Here is a 21,926-nt window from a genome sequence, read left to right on the forward strand (position 1 = left end):
TCATCGTCGGCTGAGATGGCTTATTTGGGATGTCAAACAGTGTGGGTACTGCATTCCACACGACTTTTTTATTGTCTGCGTTCATGAACTGATTTTGTTCGAAATGTAGCGAACAAAACCTAATATTATTATACAGGTAAACTGGGTCTGTTTTCATAAGGTCTTCTCGTCTGCTATTAACTAGTCATTTTCTGCTCCTAAAACGAATCATTAATCATTAATACACATGTAGTTTGTAAGTGAATCCTGACGATACAGTTTAGTAACATGATAGCATATACCTCTCAGGATCCTTAGGAAACCTAAAAAAGAGACAGCTGTGGTGTCTTCTTCCTGTTGTTGGTGCAATTTATTGCTCTACAAAAGCTCTCGCTTGTAAAAACCGTTGTAGAAATCAAATTAAACAACCACTATTCGCTTTCACGGACGCGCAGAACTCACTGTTTAAATTACTGGCCGCTTAGGGCGCTGCTGGCGCGGTAGGCAACAAAATCGAGGCGAAGTGTCGCGACTGTTATGTTAGACTGTGGTAATATCCTTGTAAAAGTGATGAATAAAGGTACTACTACTACTAGTAGTAGTTGTAGTAGTAGCTTTCTCTAGCATATGGTGAACTGTCCGGTATGTCGTCAGTGCGCTGCGCTGCTGTGTTGCAGGCGGTGTCGTGCCTGCGTCAGGCGCCGCTAGAGGCGCTGACGACGGCGGCGCAGGCGTCTGGGCGGCGATGGCGGCCGGTGCTGGACGGAGAGCTCTTGAGCGCCGAGCCGCTGCGCGCGGTGCGCCGCTGGATGGGCGGTGGCGCGGGGGCGGCGGGAGCAGCGCTCATGGTAGGCGAAGCGGCGGGCGAGGGCGCTCTCTGCCTGCTGCGGCACTTCCTGCTCGAACGCCGCCTCTGGCCCGCCGTCGCCGCCGACAACCTCACCAGAAGGGACTTCGGCGACCTCGTCGCTGAGCACCTGTTAGACTTCGCCAACGTGAGTACTCTCCGCTCACGGGGCACGATTTAATCACTGCTATCATTAGATTTAAGAATCTAAGAGGCTCGGGTACACTGTAAGCTTTCATATGGGTTACATAACATCAGGTCTACAACTTTGCTTCCACCGTTTTGCAATAGATGGCAGTAGTGGCAAATGGTGGTGCAGGGGGTGGGTCGTGTCATACAGTAAGCGTAGAAATATCTAAAAGTAACGCCATCAAAATATTAGTCGATTCGTGATTGCATCATAAAGCTATTCTTGACTGAATATGTCAAATTACGAGCCACTCGTCATTTGTGGGAGGTTTTGATTTTTGCTTCAGCATCAAGATCTCTGTGGCTGAGGCCAAAAAAAAATACTGGGTGACACCTATGGTGAGGCACCTATTAGTGAAAGAACGTACAGAGAATGGTTTCAACACTTCAGGATTTTGATGTCAAAGACTGGCAAGGCGATTGAACAGAGTAGGTTTTTGACGCTACTGAAACTCGTGGAAACAATCACTGGTGATTGTTATCGAAAGCAGTTGATGCTTTTTAGCCGAGCACTGAAAGACAAACTTCCACAATACGGCGACAGACAGGAGAAGGTGATTTTGCAGCATGACAATGCTCGATCTTAAGTACAAAACCTGGAAATTAATACTCACCATATTCTCCAGACACTGCTCTCTCTGACTAGCACCTCCTGCAACAGATAGATGTTATAGAAACAGTTACTGTAGAAATGGAAAGGGAAGCATGTGAGGAAGAAATTAAATATTTGATATTGCTACAAGAATTTGGTAGAACATTGGACAGTTTAGTCGAAACAAGATGCCCTGGAGTACCTGACATCCCCTCAGAATTACTGAGATCATTTGTACAACAAACCATGGCAAAACTATTCCACCTGGTATTCAAGATAGTTAAGACAGGCGAAATATTTCCAACTTAAAAAGAATGTAGTAATCCCTTTTCCATAGAGTGCTTGTGCTAACAAATGTGCATATTCCTGAACCATCATTTTAATCAGTCACAGTTTTGAATCACTGACACGAATTATTTGGAGGGATGGAAAAACTGGCAGGAGTCATCTTCAAGAGAAGATTAGTTTTGTTTCTGGAGAAATGTAAACACTCATGATGCAGTATCCCACCTACAGTTTATCCTAGAAGATAGATTGGAGAAAGGTGAACCTACGCTTTCAGCATTTGTAGATTTAGACAAAACTTTTGACAAGGTCTTTTGGTCTAAGCTCTTTTATTCTGAAACTATCAGGGATAAAATTCAGCGAGTCAGACTTATTCAGCAGTTTGTAGGGAAATCAGATTGAAATTATAATAGTTGAACGACATGAAATGAAAGCAGTAGTTGAGAAATGAGTGATACAGGTTTGTAGCCTACCCCTGTTTTTTTTTCTTTTTCTTCAGTCTGTATGTTGCGTTAATTGTGAAGGAATAAAAACCAATGGGAACTTGAATTGAATTGATATTACCTTGAAAGGAGGCCATGACAAGAATCTCGACATAAGTAAAACAAGCATAGTGGAAATTAATCGAGTGAAATCAGTACTGAGAGAATTAATTAGGAAATGAGAAACTAGAACTAGTAGATGAATCTTGCTATATATCAAAATAACTGAAGATGGCCGAAGTAGAGATGATATACAAGGTGCGACAATAAAGTAATGAGACTGATTTTTTTTGCAAGATGTGGCAACCCTGCAGGCTTGCGCAGGCACAATATCTTTGACCTTGGTCTATAAGCTGCTTCTAGTCCAAGCGGCACATCGATGCAACTGCTCAGTCGTGAATTGTGTCTTCATGATGCAATTGCAACCACGTAATATTGCGCAACGGCATGCCATTTCTTTTTGTGTTAAACTGGATGAAAACGTGGTGACAACTTACGATAAGCTTCAGAAGGCTCTTGGAGAGGAGGTTATGTCAAGAGCTCAAGTTCACAATGGTGCTCAAAGGAATCACCCAGACCAAAAACAAGCTCACATGTCAAAGTCAAAAGTGAAATGCATACTTGTGTGCTTCTTTGATTCCAAGGGAATTGTTCATAAGGACTAGGTGCCTCCTGGAGGAACAGCTAACCAATATTACTACAAAGAAATTTTAGAAAGACTTCGTAAAAGAGTTCTTTGTGTCCATGCCAACATTGCTGATAATTGGATTCCACATCATGATAATGTGCCATCCCATACTGCTCTGTCGGTACAGCAATTTTTAACCTCAAAACAAATTTGAGTACTACCACAGCCACCTTATTCACCAGATATCACTCCATGCGACTTTTTTCTATTTCCAAAAGTCAAAACGGCGGTCAAGAGACACCATTTTCAAACAACACAAGATGTCCAATAAGCTGTGACGAGGGTCTTGGAGGACGTTACAGAAGATGAGTTCCAGAAATGTTACCATAAATGGCAGAAGCGCTGGAAAAAGTGTGTGCAATCAGAAGGGAACTACTTTGAAGGATACAACACTAAACTTGACTAAAACGCTAAGCAACATTTTTTTTCACATCGGTCTCCTTACTTTATTGCTGCACCTCGTAAAATGCAGACTGACAATAGCAAGAAAAGTGTTCCTGACAGCGGAAAATTTTTCAACATCGAATATAAATTTAAGGGTACAAAAGAATTTCTTTTTTCAAAATATTTGTCTGGCATTTACGTCTGTGTGGAAGTAATACTTGGATGATATTCGAATCAGAGAAGAGTATAAATGTGTGAAATGCTGTGTTAAAGAGGGATGCTGTGGACTGAATGGATTGATAGATTAACTGCCGAAGAGTAACTAACACAGATAGGGGGAAAGAAATTTATGGCACAACTGCAGTCAAAGAAAGAAGCAGTGTTAGAACAAATCAGAGTGACCAAGGGATCCTTAGCTTGGCAGTGGATGGAAGTGTGGAGGACGACAGGTAAAAATTGTAGTTGGAGAGCAAAACATGCATGTTGTCCAACACGAATGTGGAGAGAATAGAAAAGGCCTTTATTCAGCAGAGGAGGTTAAATATATAATGATGTTGCAATAACTATTAGTGTAATTAAATAGTCATAGAGATTAATTTTTAAAAATAATTTTCTCAAGACTGAACCATTATTGATTGAAATGTGGTGTCTGTTCTGTCAGACGTGTCCGACAGAGCAGATATCACTGGTGGTAAAGTTGAATGGCAGTAAAGTTACAGTGTTATGAGGAACAGGGCTTCAGTCTCCTAGGAGCATTGGAATAAAGCACCGATAGCTCACCATCAACAATTTTGAGATTTTAGAATGTCTGCATACCCCTGACATCTATTGGTCTTACTGAGAACCAGCTTTGTCTGTATCTGTAGACATACACTGTGTACACGAACATTCATGAAACACAGTCACTTCAGTTTGTCAGGTATTCATTTCCATATGGGTACCAAGCATAATTTTGTTGCTCTGCTCAACTCTAAATTGTTGTCTTGAACTGACAACAAATTTACTGTCTACATCATGCCCCTGGCGTCATGTTAATTACAATCTTTATAACTATCAGAAGATACTATGTCACTAGTCAGTGCATGGAAATTTTGTGAATTTCATAACATAAAATTGGTTCATTATTTTGTCATAGAAAATATGGATGCTGAGACTTTGCCAAAAAACAAGTCAGACCTATGAGACTGGTGGTTTGTCTGTAAAACTGACTTTCACAAAGATCTATTTTCCTCAAAGCTATTTTTCTCTACTTTGGGCCCTTGTAGTTCTCAGTGCCTCATATATTTAAATGTGATGAGTGTTCTGTTGGGTATGTCTGACAGAACAGACACCACATTTTAACATGCATATGTGAGTGAGGGCAGCTCGTAGGTATTTTCAATGTGGAGGCATCGTGTCTTCCCCACTCTTGCTATGAGCAGTGTGGCTAACAGAAGGGGGTGTTCCTTGGGCATTATAGGCTGAGAATTTAGTTTGGATGGGAAGCATGTCTTGAATGGTCAAAGCAACCATTCTAGAGAGTCCCGGTTCAGCACAAATTTTCAACATTCACCACTGATTTATTTCAGTGCCCCTAAGTGGCTGAAATTGTGTTTATCATGATATTAGACCGTTAATAAATCCATTTTGTTTGTATGCCTCAAGGAGGTTAATGCTGACCCAGAGGCTGTGGTTCCAGGTTAGTTATTTGACAGACATGGAGTGTCCTAAATTTCCTTTGTCTGTTCACATTGGATTTCATGGAAAGGAACATTGCGTTGCTTTTGTTGTTGTTATCTTCAGTCCAAAGACTGGTTTGATAAAGCTCTCCATGCTAGTCTTTACTGTACAAAGCTCTTCATCTCTGAGTAACTACCACCACTTATGTCTGTTTGAACTTGCTAACTATATTTAAATGTTGGTATTCCTCTACAATTTTTACATCCATTACCAAACTGACAATTCCTTGATGCCTCAGGATGTGTCCTTCCAACCGACCCGTTCTTTAAGTCAAGTTATGCCACAAATTTCGTTTCTCCTGAACCTGATACAGCGTCTGCTAATTGGTTTTTCAGTGTACGGACCTAATATATAGCACTCTTCTGTAACACCAAATTTCAAAAAAATGTTATTGTGTTGGTGCGTCAACTGCTTCTTGTCATGTTTCACTTCCATACATGGCTACACTCTAGGCAAATACCTTTCAGAAAAGTCTTCTTAACACTTAAATTCATCTTTTTCAGAAATTCTCTTCATGCTATTGGCAGTCTGTATTTTATATCCTCTCTATTGTGACCATCATTAGATGACATTTTGCTTCTGAAATACAAAAATTCATCTACTACTTTTTAGTGTCTCATTTCCTAATCTAATTCCTTCAGCATCTCCTGATTTAATTTGACTACATTCCATCGCCCTTGTTTTCCTTTTGTTCATGTTCATTTTATAGCCTCTTTTCAAGAGACATCCATTCCATTCAACTGCTGTTACAAGCCCTTTGCTGACCGTGACAGAATTACAGTGTCTTCAGCAGACTGCGAAGTTCTCATTTCTTCTCCCTTTTCAGGTGTCTGTGTGCTTTCCTTTAGTGCTTGTTCAATGTGTCAATTGAGTAACACTAGGGATGGTCTTGTCTCACTCTCTTCTCAACCACTGCTTTCCTTTCAAGCCCTTTGACTCTTACAACTGCACTCAGATTAGTGCACAATTTGTTTATAGCCTTTCGCTCCCTGTATTTTATCTCTACCTACCTTCAGAATTTAAAAGAGTGTATGCCAGTCAGCACTGTCAAAAGCTTTTTGCAAATCTACAAATACTCTAAACATGGGTTTTACTTTCTTCTAAGATAAGCTGTAGAGACAGTACTACCTCATGTGGTCCTGGATTTCTATGAAACACAAATTGATCTTCCCCAAGGTCAGCTTCACAGTATTAAAATACTTATTCAAGACACAAATGAATTAAAGATGTTAGCTGCCAGGTGGCATTGATTTATATCAATGGGGCAAGCTGAAAATTTGTGTCAGACCAGGATTCGAACCCAGGTCTCTTGCTTACTAGGCAGATATGCTGACCACTATGCCATAGAGACACAGTGGTCATCATAGCCACATGGAATACCCTGGCACACCTGCTGTCAGATTGAAATCCTCAAATCAGGTACTACTGATGTAGTGCCCTGCTCATTAGCCTCATTACACATGCCATCTTGCCAATTACTGTAAGAGTTTGAGCTTGATGTGCATCTGCACAAAGGATCACTGTTCATCACCACCATTTCGATCCTGCAGCCTCCATGATTGAAGACACAAAGGAATTAAAGAGTGTAGCTGCCAGTGGGCATTGATTTCCAGGATTATTCTAAGTGATGGACACTTTTTCAAAACTTTGTATTTATTCAAATACAAATACAAAATGGACAAGCTTTATACCAATGAAGAGAGGAAGTTTCGAAGTTTTTTTTCATAATGTTTGATATCAATTTACTAAATTTCATAATTTGTAATGAATAGTTTTTAATAATTAGTTAGTACTTATACATAAGATAGATGCTGTAAGTGTTAATGTGGCCACTGTTGGCTGCACAGCAAACATCAACATGGTAACCAAACTTGTTCCACACACACACGAAAGTGTATCTGCTGTTACTGAGTGCAATGATCTGGTTCTACAGATCGTTCAGAGTGGTTGGTAGAGGTGGGATGTAAACAACTTCCTTCAAATACCCCCATAAAAAATAGTCACAGGGTGTGAGATCGGGAGATCTCGGTGGCCAGTAGTGCAGAGCCAGGTCCTCAAATCCCCTGTGACCGATCCAGCTCTGAGGAAGAGAGTCATTCAAAAAGCCTCATATGTCACAGTGCCAATGCAGTGGAACTCCATCCTGTTGGAAAATGAAGTCTTGGGAATCTTCTACAACATGTTCCAACATGTTCAAGTACGTGATTCCTGTTACAGTTCTTTCTACAAAGAAAAATGGTCCATTAGCCTTTGTACGGGATACGGGACACGACATGTTGATATTCGGTGAGTCTCTTTCGTGTTGCAATGGTGAATGTGGATTTTCCAAGCCCCAATATGTGATCATTGTGTCTGTTGAATTTTCCACTAAGGTGGAACATTGCTTCATTGCTAAAAATTACACGGTGTAGAAATGCGTCATCCTCTATCTTTGCCAGCGCATATCCACAAAATGTGAGGCGCTTCTCTTTGTCATTGGGGATGAGAGCCTGCACAAGTTGTAATCGGTAGGGCCTGTACAGCAAATGCCATCTCAGAACTTTCCATACAATTCATTGACATATTTCAAATGCCCGACTGGCTCTATTGGTAAACTTACTGGGACTACACACAAAACTTTCTCGAATCTGTCGGACATCATCCTCTGACACATGCGGTTGGCCTTTACTTTTCCCTTTGCACATACTCCAAGTCTGCTTAAACCAACAGCTAATGGTTTTGCAAGTTGGTGGTTGAATACCGAATTTGGTATGAAATGCCCACTGTACTGCAATTTGCGACTCTTCATGAAACCAACAGCTAATGGTTTTGCAAGTTGGTGGTTGAATACCGAATTTGGTATGAAATGCCCACTGTACTGCAATTTGCGACTCACTTTTCATGAACTCAAAAATGCAGAAAACCTTGTGCTTCACAGTCGCCATCTCACTCATAATTGACAGTGAAATGGAATAATGGCCCTATTGCCATGCAAACTCTACCAGCCGCTTCTGAAACCATCACCGCCACCCCTCCGCCACCTGTCAGAAACTTTGAAACTTCCTATTTTCATTGGTATAATGCTAGTTCATTTTGAATTAGTACTTAAATACATATTAATTGTTGAAAAAGGGTCCATCATTTAGAATAACCCTGTATATCAGTGGGATAAATTGTAACTACATCAGTAGTGTGTGATATATGTTGAGAATATTGGTCCGACAGAAAGCATGTTGGGCTAGTCAGTGCAGTTGTGGTGACCACTGAGTCTGGATGGTGTAGTGGTCAGCACATCTGTCTAGTAAGTAGGAGACACAGGTTTGAATCCAGATCCAGCACAAATTTTCAGCTTGCCCCATTGATATAAATCAATGCCCACTGGCAGCTCTTGTCTTTAATTCATTTTCATCTTGATGCATAGTGGCATGCTGGATAAAAATGGCGTCTGTTCTTTTGGACATTGTGTTGAGTACCTTAATGATATCAATTCTTTTTGTTTTATATTGTCTTCATTCATTAAATTGTAAATTTTATAGTAAAAATTAGTCTTTACTACTGCAGTGTACAATTTAAACCAAAAACTCCTGTAAAATTTCTGGGTTAGTTGTCACTAAATTCCCAAAGTAGAGCCTGCACCACATGTTCAGCCTATTGTAGGTAGGGGAATGGCCAATTACTTAATTCAGTTACTTTTGTCTGACATTTTGCATCATGGCTGGAACTTCATACCCTAAGCCAACATTCCATCCAGTGTGAACACTACACACAGTGATGTTGCTTTTCAATCCATTCCAGTAATATCCAGCTGAATAGGCCTATAATGAGTTGTTTTGACAAAGACGTTTGCTGCACAGATCCGCGACCAGTCGGTGGTAGACGCGGCAGTGCACGAGTATCGGCCGTGGGGGCAGGCTAGGGGTGGCGGCTTCCGGGAGGCAGCACTCCGCTTCTGCGGGCTGCTGTACGGGCGAGGCCGTGCCGAGCAACTGTCTCGTGCGCTTTCCAAGCGTGGCGCCACCATCTGGCGCTTCGAGATGGCGGTGCGGCCTGCACGATCCCCCCATCCCACCTTCATGGGTGCCGTGCCTGGCGACGAGCTACCGGCGCTCTTCCCGGCCAATGATGGCAATGACGAATCCGATGAGGAGCGCCACTTGGCCGACGAGATGCTGCACATGTGGGCCAACTTCGTCAAGACGGGGTGAGAACACGAGACCAGCTTCACTCTGCGAGCTCCTCTAACGAGGGGGCCACATCTACTCAACATGACCTATTTTCTCCAAATTTGTTGTATATGCAGGACTTGGTTGGAAATGAAAATGACAGAAGTGGGAATCCAGATGGCAAAGTATTTTGAAAAAATAACATTTTTGGCACAGGCAAGGCATGAACCATTTCTCTTACCATAGTTTCCAGCCCTAGTTGATGCAACAGAAAGAGTGCAGAATGGTAACTGGAAGGTCATGAGTTTGAGTGTCTATGTGGAAACATTTTTTTATGCTGAATTTTTATGTTACTAACACTGCAAATTAAATGAAATAATACTCAAATATTTATAAAAAATTTCATAAGACATGAAAAGAAAAGGCAGAGCTTCATTTTGGACAGAGCATCAAAAAAACACTGGATAAGTATGTGATAAAATCTGGGTATGTTATCTCTACTTCACAAAATCAGGGAAACTTTCAACAATCTTATACAATTTTTTACTTTAATAATGCGCTCCCAAACTGTGCAATGAGAGAGAAGTTTCTATGAATATAAACAAGGTTTGTTTTTCTATAGAAACTTTAAAGACTCCAGGTAATAGTGAAAATACGGTGTTTGTAATCTGCGCAAGATGTCAAGAAAATTACTACTTCCTCTGATTTTTTTAAATGAAGAATATCACCCCAACATAATTAAGTGTTAAGTAATAAAAGTATGTAATTTTATGTATGAAGTTCTCATGTGTACCTTACAATCCCTTCCAGGAAATTTACTCGCAATCCCAAATATTCCGCTGCCTTTCCTCTTTGTGCCATTTATGAAAATACTAGTGAACCAAGCACTGCTTCACAATTGCTAGATATGTATGGCTATCGGATATGTGTCCTTACCTCCTCCTCTCTCTCCTCTATACCTTCCTTTGCCCATATCCTCCACCTCTCCCTATCTCTGTCCATTCCCTTCCTCCCACTCACTGTATGTCTCTTACCGCGCACTCTCTCTATCCATCTCCTCCTCTCTCATCTCTCTGTCCATAATCTCCTTCCCCTTCTTTACATCTATTTCCTCCCAGCACCCAAAAAATCATTATTCGATTTGTCTCCAAACAGTCTGTCTCATTGACTCGACATTCATGTAGCTGACTTGCACTGCTTGTATGCTCATCGATATTTCGATGTCTGACTGATGGCACTTTTCCCAAAGAAATAAACCACAAATTTAAATCAATTAAATATTTGCAACACATCAAATACCATGAACTGACATCAATACAATCTTTGCAAAACGCCAGAGATCATCACCAATAACGCACTGAAATATTGCTTTCAATTGTGTTCTTTTCACAAAAATCAAGATTCAGTGCCGAATTTGCCACTGTTATAAAAACATGTGGCAGCAGAACTGTCAAATTGACTATCACATTTCTTTCATTGAGATTTTCATACAAGAAGATCATCCAAATCTCTGACTCTTTCAGTGAATTTTCCAAAACTTTTTCATACAAACCTTGTCCTGGCAATTATGAAAAAAAAAAAAAAACATCCAAATTGGTTGAGCCATTCTCCAGGGATGAACTTTCATACATGGGGCAACTGATGTTTATGTATATAGATTAACAAACAATTTATTGTGCTTTATTTCACTTTATTTGCAGTGTACCATAAAAACTGAAAATAACTTCTGTGTAGGGACTTGATCCAACGATCTTTGGATTACCATCACAAACACTTTTCACTGCACCAACTGCTCCCAGGAACCTATGGTAATATAAATCCAGCTTGTGCAAAAAATGCTATTTTTTTCTAAACCCCTGGCCATCTGAAGCTCTCACTTCTCTCACTTTCATTTCTGGCCAAGCTCTATGTGTTCCATTAATTTGGAAAAATCGAAGAACAGAGGTCACAGTCCCTTTGTAGGGGGCACTTGGCATGTTGTCTGATGGGGGCTACTTGAATTGATACAAACTGAAGGTACTCAACTGCACTTACAGCTTTCCCTCACTGCTAACCTAACCTGGCATTATTAGCAGACAGCACCAAGTTCACCATGTCATCTGCATTTTTATACAAAAGCAGACATAAAATTGCAGCAGATGTAAGACTGTGCCCTTCACAAAACCAAAAAATGTGGTATCCTGTGGCTGATAATATCAGTGTGTTCTGTGATTCGGAATATCAGTCAAGTCACCACACGCTCTCTTGTGACTGGTTAATTCTGGTTGTATCGTCAGCCACCTTGGTAAGTGTCCTCTTGAAGTACACAATTAGTAGAACATAATGAGAACTACTTTGTTTACTGTCTGACATATTACTGAACCCCCATCCACAGATTCTCAAATCCACAACTCCTGTGGATATACTACATGGTTCAGGTTGAATAAGATTTTATGTGGGTGCAAGGAGTGAAGGAAATGAGCTCTCATACCAAAGCACAACACACAAAACCACAGGGAGAGTGGCATTAACAGGGGAACAAGCTGCACTATCACTACACCATGTTCACATTGTACAAATGTTTACTGGTTTGGCATGGCACAACACAAGAATTGCTTCATAATCGCTACAGAGCACACAGGTACTGTATTGTTCGATGACCAATGTTTAAATAGGCTGGACACAGAACACCTGTGGGCTGATGTCAGCTGACTTCTACCATTTCCAGCTGACACAGAACTAGGGATGTCTCATTCAGGATGCTGAGAAGGAATTATGTATGCTGCAGTCAAAATATGGTTGTCATTGGTGTTGCCATCACACTATTACTGAGTCTCACTATGCCATCTGAAGTGGTACTCTACTTCAGCTGTCAAACCAAGCAACTGTAGGCCTGTTACTCCCCTCTGCTGACTTTCAACTGAGACAGCTACGAGGGTTGTTTTTTTAAGTAAGGGCTGTTTTTATTTTTTAAAAAAGATACAAATACTTTTGTAAAAAAACTTTTATTTTCTGATTCTACACACTTTTACCTATTTTTCTACATAGTTGCCTTGTTTATTTAAGCACTTGTCATACCGTACAACTAAGTTTTTAATTCCCTCTTCAAAGAATTTGGCCGCCTGCTCTGACAACCAAGAGTTCACGGCCGCTTTCACTTCATCATCGTCATTGAAGCGCTGCCTGCCAAGATGGTGTTTCAGGTACCGGAAAAGGTGAAAATCACTAGGAGCAAGGTTAGGGCTGTATGGTGAATAGTCCAAAACTTCCCAGCCAAAAGAATCAATCAAATCCCGTGTCGTTTGAGAGGTGTGAGGCCTAGCGCTATGATGCAGGAGCAAAACTCCCTTTGTCAGCATGCCGCGCCTTTTGTTTTGAATTGCTCTGTGGAGCACAGTAGGCATCTGAGTTGATTGTCGTTTCTCGTGGCATAAAGTCCACTAGCAAAACACCGCGCCGGTCCCAGAACACAGTTGCCATAATTTTGCGCTTTGACAGCGTCTGTTTGGCTTTGACCTTGACGGGTGATGTTGGGTGTCACCATTCCATCGATTGTCGTTTGCTTTCGGGAGTGATATGGGATACCCATGTTTCATCTCCAGTGACAATTTGACCCAACATGTCATCCCCTTCTTCCTCGTAATGAATCAAAAAGTCCAATGAAGTGGCAAATCTCTTCCCTTTGTGGTCCTCTGTGAGGAGTCTGGGTACCCACTGAGAACACAGTTTCTTAAAATTTAGATTTTCAGACACAATTTTGTAAAAAACCGATCTTGAAACATGTGGAAATTCCAAAGAAAGAATGGAAATTGTGAATCTTCTGTCCTCACAAATCTTTGTTTCGACTGCAGCCACCAAATCATCGGTGATCACAGAGGGCCGGCCTGAGCGTTCTTCATCATGGACGTTTTGACATCCATTTTTAAACTCTCTAACCCATTGATGCACTTTACCTTCACTCACTGCATTCAAGCCATAAACTTCTGTTAACCGACGATGAATTTCTGCAGGTGATAGGCTTCTCACAGGCAAAAAACGTATCACTGACCGTATCTCACACGCGGCGGGCGATTCAATAATCGTAAACATTATAAAGTAGCACAGTGATGCATACATTTCAGCTACAGAGCTGCAACTTGCATCAATGTGAACGGGAAGGATGCCGGCAAGTGGCGTGGTGGCTTGTTGCGGTGTCCGTGCGAACTACGGGACTATACGCGTGAACGGCCCTTACTTAAAAAACAACCCTTGTATTTTCAAATGCAATGGAGTATCTTGTACAGAATGAACTCCTCCATGCCGATCAGAATGGATTCTGAAAACATTGATCATGTGAAACCTAACTCTCACTTTTCTCACATGACATCCTGAAAGCCACAGCAGGGAGTTGCAGTATATTATTTCTGAAAAACATTTGGCTCAGTACCATAAATTCACTTATTATTAAACGTACAATTGTATGGGTTATCAAGTAAAATTTGTCACTAATTGACAATTTCTGTGTAGGAAAGATGCAACATGCTACCTCGGATGTAGAAGTGTCGACAGATAACATGTGGTGGGACTGTGGCTGTCGATGTTGTGTATTAATGCCCTTGTGGACTATGTAAATAGTAGCTTTAATCTTTTCACAGGTGGACAGTTATCTGTAATGAAGTTCTGTCTGCAAGAAGCTACACAAACATTCAGTTGTATCTTGATAACATTTCAAAGTGGTGCAAAGACTTTCAATGTTTAGAAGTGTAAAATTACACACTTGCCAAAATGGAAAAAAAAAAAACATGTTAGCTTATCCAGAATGAGATTTTCACTCTGCAGTGGAGTGTGCGCTGATATGAAACTTCCTGGCGGATTAAAGCTGTGTGCCGGGCCGAGACTTGAACTCGAGATCTTTGTCTTTTGCGGGCAAGTGCTCTACCAACTGAGCTACCTGAGCACGACTCACGACCCATCCTCACAGCTTCAATTCTGCCTGTACCTCATCTCTTACCTTCCAAACTTCACAGAAGCGCTTGTCAGCAAAAGGCAGAGGTCCTGAGTTCGAGTCCCAGTCAGGCACACAGTTTTAATCTGCCAGTAAGTTTCATATTAGCTTATGACCACAATATCAATAAGTCACAATTGTAATTAGTAAACTCCTACAATACCCGAGCACAACAATTTGTAACAACATTAAAGAGAATGATAATGTGGGCTCAGTCACAGTGAAGTATGTGGGAGTCTTTGGTTCATTGGCAGAATACTAGGGAAATATAATGTGCCATAAAATGGAATAAATGCGATGGACATGCCCTCCTGAGGTTCCTCTTCTGTTTCTGTCAGTTTTACAGTGAGTGATGCTACTCCGTGTAGCCTCTACAGGATGTAGCCATGGCATTTTTTCCATTTTGTGATGCATTATCCAGAAGGATAGGATGAATCCTCCCGAAATATGAACTCAAGGTAGTCTTCCGGCCAACAGCTAAATGAAATAGGGACACAGATTGGTAGTGTCAAACATGACCTAGACTACAGGAATCCAGGGTCTATCAGATGCCCCGCCAATGTGGCAAGACGTGTAGGTTAGTCAGTATGTACTGTAGAACATCAACTGCACATCAGGTTTTAGCAGCCTAACAAGTCAACAGTTACTGAACATTGCCTACTGGATTTACAAGGAATGGTTCTGACACAGATTTTTAACTTCAGGGACTGGGCCTTTAAAGAATCTATTGAGATTAGAGTAAGGGAACCACTGATCAATCATGGTAGTGGCTACATCATTAGTAAGGCCGTTGAACCTGTACTTAGTCTTATTAAGAAGAGGAAGGAAATATTCCATCCTCTTAACCTAGATGAACTATATCTCAAGAACTTTCAGCATTGCAGCGCGTCAGCAATCGTAATTATCTAAATAAATTATGAATAATCCGCCTCGATTGCGAAAATTCCCGGTGTTTACCCAGGTTTCAACGTGGATAACCACGCCTTCTTCAGAACAAAATAAAAAACAGCTTGCCTAAATGGGCATAGTCAATTTTCATTTTAGAAATTGACTATGCCCATTTAGGCAAGCTGTTTTTTATTTTGTTCTGAAGAAGGAGAGGTTATCCACGTTGAAACCTGGGTAAACACCGGGAATTTTCGCAATCGAGGCGGATTATTCATAATTTATTTAACTATATCTCAGGGCAAGTGGAGCAACATCAGAGGTGCCACGGTGCAAATCGAGGGCAGAACAGAGTGTCAGCAGGGAGGAGGAGGAGAGAAGGGGGTGGGGGGTGGGGGCGGGGGGGATATGCTGGGCATGGACAGCCAACATAGCAACAGCCTGGAAGGAGGGGCCAGGAGATAAAAGTGTTGTGCCAACCCTTAAGCAGTCAGCTCACCATAATTACTGATGGAAGTGCCGTCACTTGCCAAAACATTGTGCCCATTGGACACCAACATCTGACTGTTCGTGTGTATTATTTTGTAACTTCTCATATGGATTCCATATCATGGTGCCATTTAATAATTTTCCAGACACAAACCATTACATGACATAAGAGAAGTGATATGTGATGCAACAAATTCTACAATTAGTCAGAGCTAAACGTTTGGATTTTCAGCTGGCCACTGAGCCACACATAAATAGTATATTGAACTACATTCCTTAGAATGATAATTGTTATGTATAAATTACAAATAACTTCACTGATTAATTGAACAGTGTGATGAATTCAATTAATTAATAAATTCTTTGTATTATTTTTCAGGAATCCAAATCTAGATGAAGATAATTCAACCACCACACAAATTTGGCCACCATTTGTTGACAGCTCAAGACAAATGTACGTATTCACACTGAATGGTTCACGAACAAAGAACACTGAATTCTTGTCACGAGATGCTGACTTCTGGGGGACAGTCGTTCCAAGTCTGTTACGGGCCTCGCTCAAAAAAGGGTGCAGTTGCGGAAGAAAGAAGAACCAGCCGAGAATGAATATTTGCACAACAGCTCGCTGTCCTGCCATAAGTGTCCTCATTGCCTTCACTGTCATCCTTGGGGTAGCTCTAGTCATGATTAGCTACTTTTTCCTCCAGTACATAAGGAAATCAAAGGGACTGCTTGCCAATGAACACATGCCACAGTAGTGAGAAGTCTGCCAGATAGTCCTCTCTGTGTGATTTCCAGTCTGTTGCATCCATCCTCAGAGATATTGTAATATCTCACCAATTTACTGAGAATGTTATGTCTGCAGTAGTGTGAAGAACATTGAGACAGTAGTAGTCTGAAATATGCTACCTACATGCTGGATGACTAATGCATTAGTTATATTATTATGAGTGACTTAATAACTATTACTGCAAGATGAATGTTTCACGGATAAAATGTAACAAAGTGAGATAGTGCTGCTGAAAATAAATTGTACACCATAATAAAGGCAGAAGGCAACTGCCTCATTCCATTCATTTTGTAAATGTCTCAAAATAAACTTTAGTAATGAATCTTAGCAGTATTTGAAGAAAAAATAAAAAACAAACACCATTTGAACAGGCCCTTAAGGCCCAACAGTATAAACCAGCTGCCATGTCATCCTCAGACCTGAGGTGTCACCAGGTGCAGATACAGGTGGGCATGTGGTCAGCACACTGCTCTCCCAGCCATTGTCAGTTTCTGTGACCTGTGCCACTACTTCTCAGTCGTGTAGTTCCTCAGTTGGCCTCACAAGGTCTGAGTGCAGCCAGCTTGTCAACAGCACTCGGCAGACCTAGACAGTGACCGTCCAAGTGCTACACAAGCAAGACAGTGTTTAATTTCTGTGATCTGATGGGAACCAGTGTTGCCACTGTGGTAAGGGCATTGGCATACTATTTGAAGAAGCATAATGAAATATGAAATACTGCAGCACAGTAAACAGACATGTGGAGGGAAAAAAGGAAGGAAAGAAGAAAAGAAAAATACTTTTGGAATGAATGGCTACTGGCAACTGTACATTAGCGACGTACAACATACTGTTTGTGAGCATGCTGCATAAAGCAACAAGGATTTGGATAATTTTTCCGCTCCTTGTTTCACCTACATCCCAACCTGGAGCTGCTTGCCTATTAGTTTAACACAATCCTTTCTGCCTCCACTGCCCCCTCCCACCCTCTGCCAGTAACAGAATCTGTGCTGTTTTTCACTTGTTTCTTTGCCTTTCTCTAGTTTTCAATTACATTTCTTTTGTGTATTTTCTTTCAATTTGGCTCTCACCTTTGCCCTGCCGACATCTAGTACCTTGACTGCATGTGACAAGTTAAAACTGTGTGGTGAAGCAGGATCTGAGCATGTCTCATGAACCAACTGAAAGCCTCAACTTGCCACAGACTTCTCTCCCTTCCTTTTAAATTCTGCTGAGTATCTCCCACTCTCCTGTGAGACTAGTAGCTATGAGGGTAAGGATATACTGGCGATCTTATTCACAGCATTGTGGTTGACACAAAGAATTAATTCTCTTGGTCCAATCTTCATAATTATTAAACAGAATTTCCACGAGTCCTAAACAGTGTTGACTGACAAATGCTATAACAGATTTCTAAAATATGGCACAAGTTGCAGAAATCAAAGGAGGTTATAAAATAGCCCTTTATGAAAATTTTATGCTCAGAAATGGATAGCAACTGAAGTTACAGAACATGGCAGTGTTCATTGGGGTCAGAAAAGTGCTTTGCATGGGGTGTCGAACTTGGTTTTCTGCCATTACTATGTGAGTTTCTGTTTGAAAATCTGTTACGACAATTACTACCATCAATTGAAAAAGCTTTGTGGAACACAGTCATGGTACATTGTTGAAAATGTGAACCACAGTCTGTTTGCCCACTGACTATAACAATACTTAGAAATGAAGCATACTTTTAAAACCTTGTACTTTTACATGGATTTTTGAAACATACATCATTTAAACACGGGCTGTGATATTCTATTATGTTTTCATTGTAATACTGTTACATTATGTTTTCATTGTAATACTGTTATTTGTAGCCTTTAGTGCTGAGACTTATTTCAAATTCAAGCAGTTTATACACTTTGGGTAGAAATGGAAAATCAATAATATTGCAAACATTAAAGAACTGTAAAATTCACAAAACTTGGTGTATTGAAATCCATACATAAACTATATGAGTGTGCCATTTCTTTCTGAAGAAGGCATAAAATATTTTGCATGATCATTTCACAGTGGCTGTGAGGAATTGCAAAAACAGTTTGTGGGATATCATTAATTTGATATATTAAAAGTACCTGAAGGCACAGCGTGCATTTTTATATTTATGTTACTGTATGTATGTTCATATTGTACAGCATTTGTTATGAAATAAACATGGCTTCATACTTAATGTTATATTTTAATGTTGATGACCGAACATGTTCCTCAAAAGTAAAGTAAAAAGTTCAGATAAGAGTTAAGAATATTTATGAGAGACAGTCTTGAAGTTTTAATTATAAATTTAAAAAATAGCATTATAAACTAATTTTTTTGTTTGTAGGTACTCATCTGCCATCCAGATACATTTTGAAATACCCATATCATAGTACCATAGCGTGCCACTAGAATTGTCAAAACAAAAGGTGCAACCCACTGATAAAGTGGAGATGTGCAATAACATTTCATTTTATGACCATTTCAAGGCAAAAGAAATGTCAAATTGCAGGAGATTTACAGTTGCTGTAGCATAAGATAATTTAACCCTAGAAGTTATCCATCACTTATCCTTGCTTCTCTTCAATATTACCACCTTTTTTATTTTTTTAAAAATGAAAAGGAAGAATGAGACTCATTACACTGTAGAAATATGCTTAAGATAGTGTTAAACATTTTATAAGTGCAATCTGCTTTTTACATTTCTTTCCAGTGTTCCTCATAATTTTTTTTCTAAAACTGTGATTGAGCCATTGTTTATGATTCTGTGATACAATATTTTTCTTCTATGAACTGTTCCTAACTGCTTGGTGTACAGCATATTTATTTTAACCGAATACATTGAAATATCTTAAACTAAACATTGACTCAGAAAAAGTCATAATTTTAGTTTGTTCGTATCAGAGGGAGACATCCAACGATACCACACTTGACCCACTACCTCACGCCGTGCATGGGTGGAAGGAGAAAATTTGAAATCATCAATGGGAACCCCCATTTTTTACTGCAGAGTATGATTTTACAGGAAAATCTACATAACTTTTGTTTGAAGCATTTTCTTTGTTATGCCACAGATGGCACTGTAATCGGAGGAATAGTAATGGGTGCACAATAGTCATTTATGATTTGCTACTCAATGGTCGTCGAATATCCAATGACAAGAGAGACCTCACCTCCATGCTGTGAGGATACGATAGGCCAGTGTTTCATAACTTCTAATTGGAAATCCCATTTGCAATGTTGTGTACCTCCGACATATCGAACAAGGGACTACTCGTGCGCCACTATGGCTGTGTAATGACCTACGACGTATCATAACAGGCAGTACACTGCAACCAGAGCTCACATAACATGTAGACATAGAACAGATAATAGCCTGACACATTACAATACTTGCACAGTGTTTATTGCCTGCTCACCTACCTATTATTTAGAGGACATACATGCAAGTGGATGATGAATGTTGCAACCACAGAAGAAAAAATTGAAATGATTCTGATTTTCAGAGAATGTAGGAGAAATGATGAGTCCACTATTGTTTGTATACTGAGAATTTTCCAGAGAAAGCTCAATCTCATTTGTTCTTCTACAAGGTTGTGAATGCCTTTGTCTGATAGCAGCATACAGACTGGCATAGGGAAATAAAGCAAACATTTTACAGGAGAAGATAATGAAATAGCTGTACCAGCTTCAATGCACCACAACCCACACATAAATACCCAGCAATTATGTTGCACTTTTGGTATGTCATAGGTAGGACACTCACAATACTGCATCATGATAAGTATTATCATGCATCAGTAAATGCATACAATACCCAGGTTCTTTGCTGAGGTACTATTTTCCAATGAGTCAACATTCACAAACCATGACAGTGTTAACCAGCATAACATGCATTACTGTAGTTGTGACGTTTTCCTGCTTTATCTCTTTGTTGATTATTCTCGGTGTCGATGTACTGGCTGAAAAAATAGGGGGTGGAAGTGCAGTACTGTCTACTGTAAATGATCTAGCTGACAGGTGCACATTTGTGTTTCACGGTTGTTTACTGTCACTTTTCACAATCCCCCATATACACATTTAACATTGCCAGTGCACTTTTGTTTAACTTTCAATAAGCCTAATTGGTGGTTTTCAGGTGTACATCCACATACTGCTGCAATAGTTTACTTTTGAATATCTATGAGCAGTAAAAAAACGTAACCACATAATTCACAGTTATTTTGGAATAATCAGGTACATATGGAACAGACACTGTCATTGTTTTAACACATGGCCTAATTGTTTTACACTTATTTCACAGTTACGTTGATGCATTGTTGTCGTTCTAACAAAGGTTTCTTGTCTGAAACTCAGCTATGGACTTTCTAAAGGACCAAAACTTGGGCCCTTATATAAGCACTCACATAATAGGTGTTGAAACTATAAATTGTTCGATGTTTAATTTACAAAATTACAATTAAAACTTAACTCATTAAATTAACTGAATACAATGAAAACTTCTGTCTTTTTAACAGTTTCTTCTACTACAAGGTTTAGGCCAAATTATTTGTTTAAATGATGAAATTAACATTTATAGCTACACAAACTACACTTTCAACGAAATTGGGAAACTTCTGAATTAATTAAGGGCTGGCTTTGGTAACATGTTTTTGAATAGAGCTAAATAAATACTTTAAGAATACTATAAGTTCATCTTGCAAATGTTCATAATTAGTATGGAATTTATATTTGTTTATATGTCAACAATAGAACTAAAGTTATGAAACAATTACTGATTTCACCCTTTAACAATAGCCAAAAAAATAATTAGAAAAGCAATTACATACATAAAACTAAGCACAAAATTAGATCTGATGGTGTATTCTTTAAAACGTCTACAGATATTAAAGTAAACCTCTAGTGTGCCACAGGGGACTGTTACAAATGACCTAGTAGACAGTGTCGGAAGTTCCATGCAGCTTTTCGCGGTTGATGCTGTAGTATACAGAGAAGTTGCAGCATTACAAAATTGCAGTGAAATGCAGGAAGATCTGCAGTGGATAGGCACTTGGTGCAGGGAGTGACAAATTTAATGTACTGCGAATACATAGAAGGAAGGATGCTTTATTGTCTGATTATATGATACCAGAACAAACACTGGTAGCAGGTACTTCTGTAAAGTATCTGGGAAGATGCGTACGGAATGATTTGAAGTGGAATGATCATATAAAATTAATTGTTGGTAAGGCAGGTGTCAGGTTGAGATTCATTGGGAGAGTCCTTAGAAAATGTAGTCCATCAACAAAGGAGGTGGCTTACAAAACACTCGTTCGACCTATACTTGAGTATTGCTCATCAGTGTGGGATCCGTACCAGGTCGGGTTGACAGAGGAGACAGAGAAGATCCAAAGAAGAGCAATGCGTTTCATCCCAGGGTTATTTGGTAAGTGTGATAATGTTATGGAGATGTTTAGCAAACTCAAGTGGCAGACTCTGGAAGAGAGGCACTCTGCATC

The 21,926-nt window shown here is 40.0% G+C and overlaps 1 protein-coding gene across 2 annotated transcripts in view; it reads left to right on the plus strand.

Annotated features, from left to right (window-relative positions):
- Positions 1 to 18,625, plus strand: part of LOC126281737 (cholinesterase-like) — a 228,338-nt gene extending 209,713 nt beyond the window's left edge. For both annotated transcript variants that reach the window (XM_049980921.1, XM_049980922.1), the window contains exons 5-7: positions 657 to 974; positions 8,999 to 9,345; positions 16,024 to 18,625. In XM_049980921.1, coding sequence (XP_049836878.1) covers positions 657 to 974; positions 8,999 to 9,345; positions 16,024 to 16,402 — 1,044 coding nt within the window. In that variant the 3' untranslated portion in view covers positions 16,403 to 18,625. The remainder of the gene's footprint in view (positions 1 to 656; positions 975 to 8,998; positions 9,346 to 16,023) is intronic.
- Positions 18,626 to 21,926: the final 3,301 nt, after the last annotated feature.

The sequence above is a fragment of the Schistocerca gregaria genome, chromosome 7, assembly GCF_023897955.1.
Source record: "Schistocerca gregaria isolate iqSchGreg1 chromosome 7, iqSchGreg1.2, whole genome shotgun sequence".
In the NCBI taxonomy this organism is placed as follows: domain Eukaryota; kingdom Metazoa; phylum Arthropoda; class Insecta; order Orthoptera; family Acrididae; genus Schistocerca; species Schistocerca gregaria.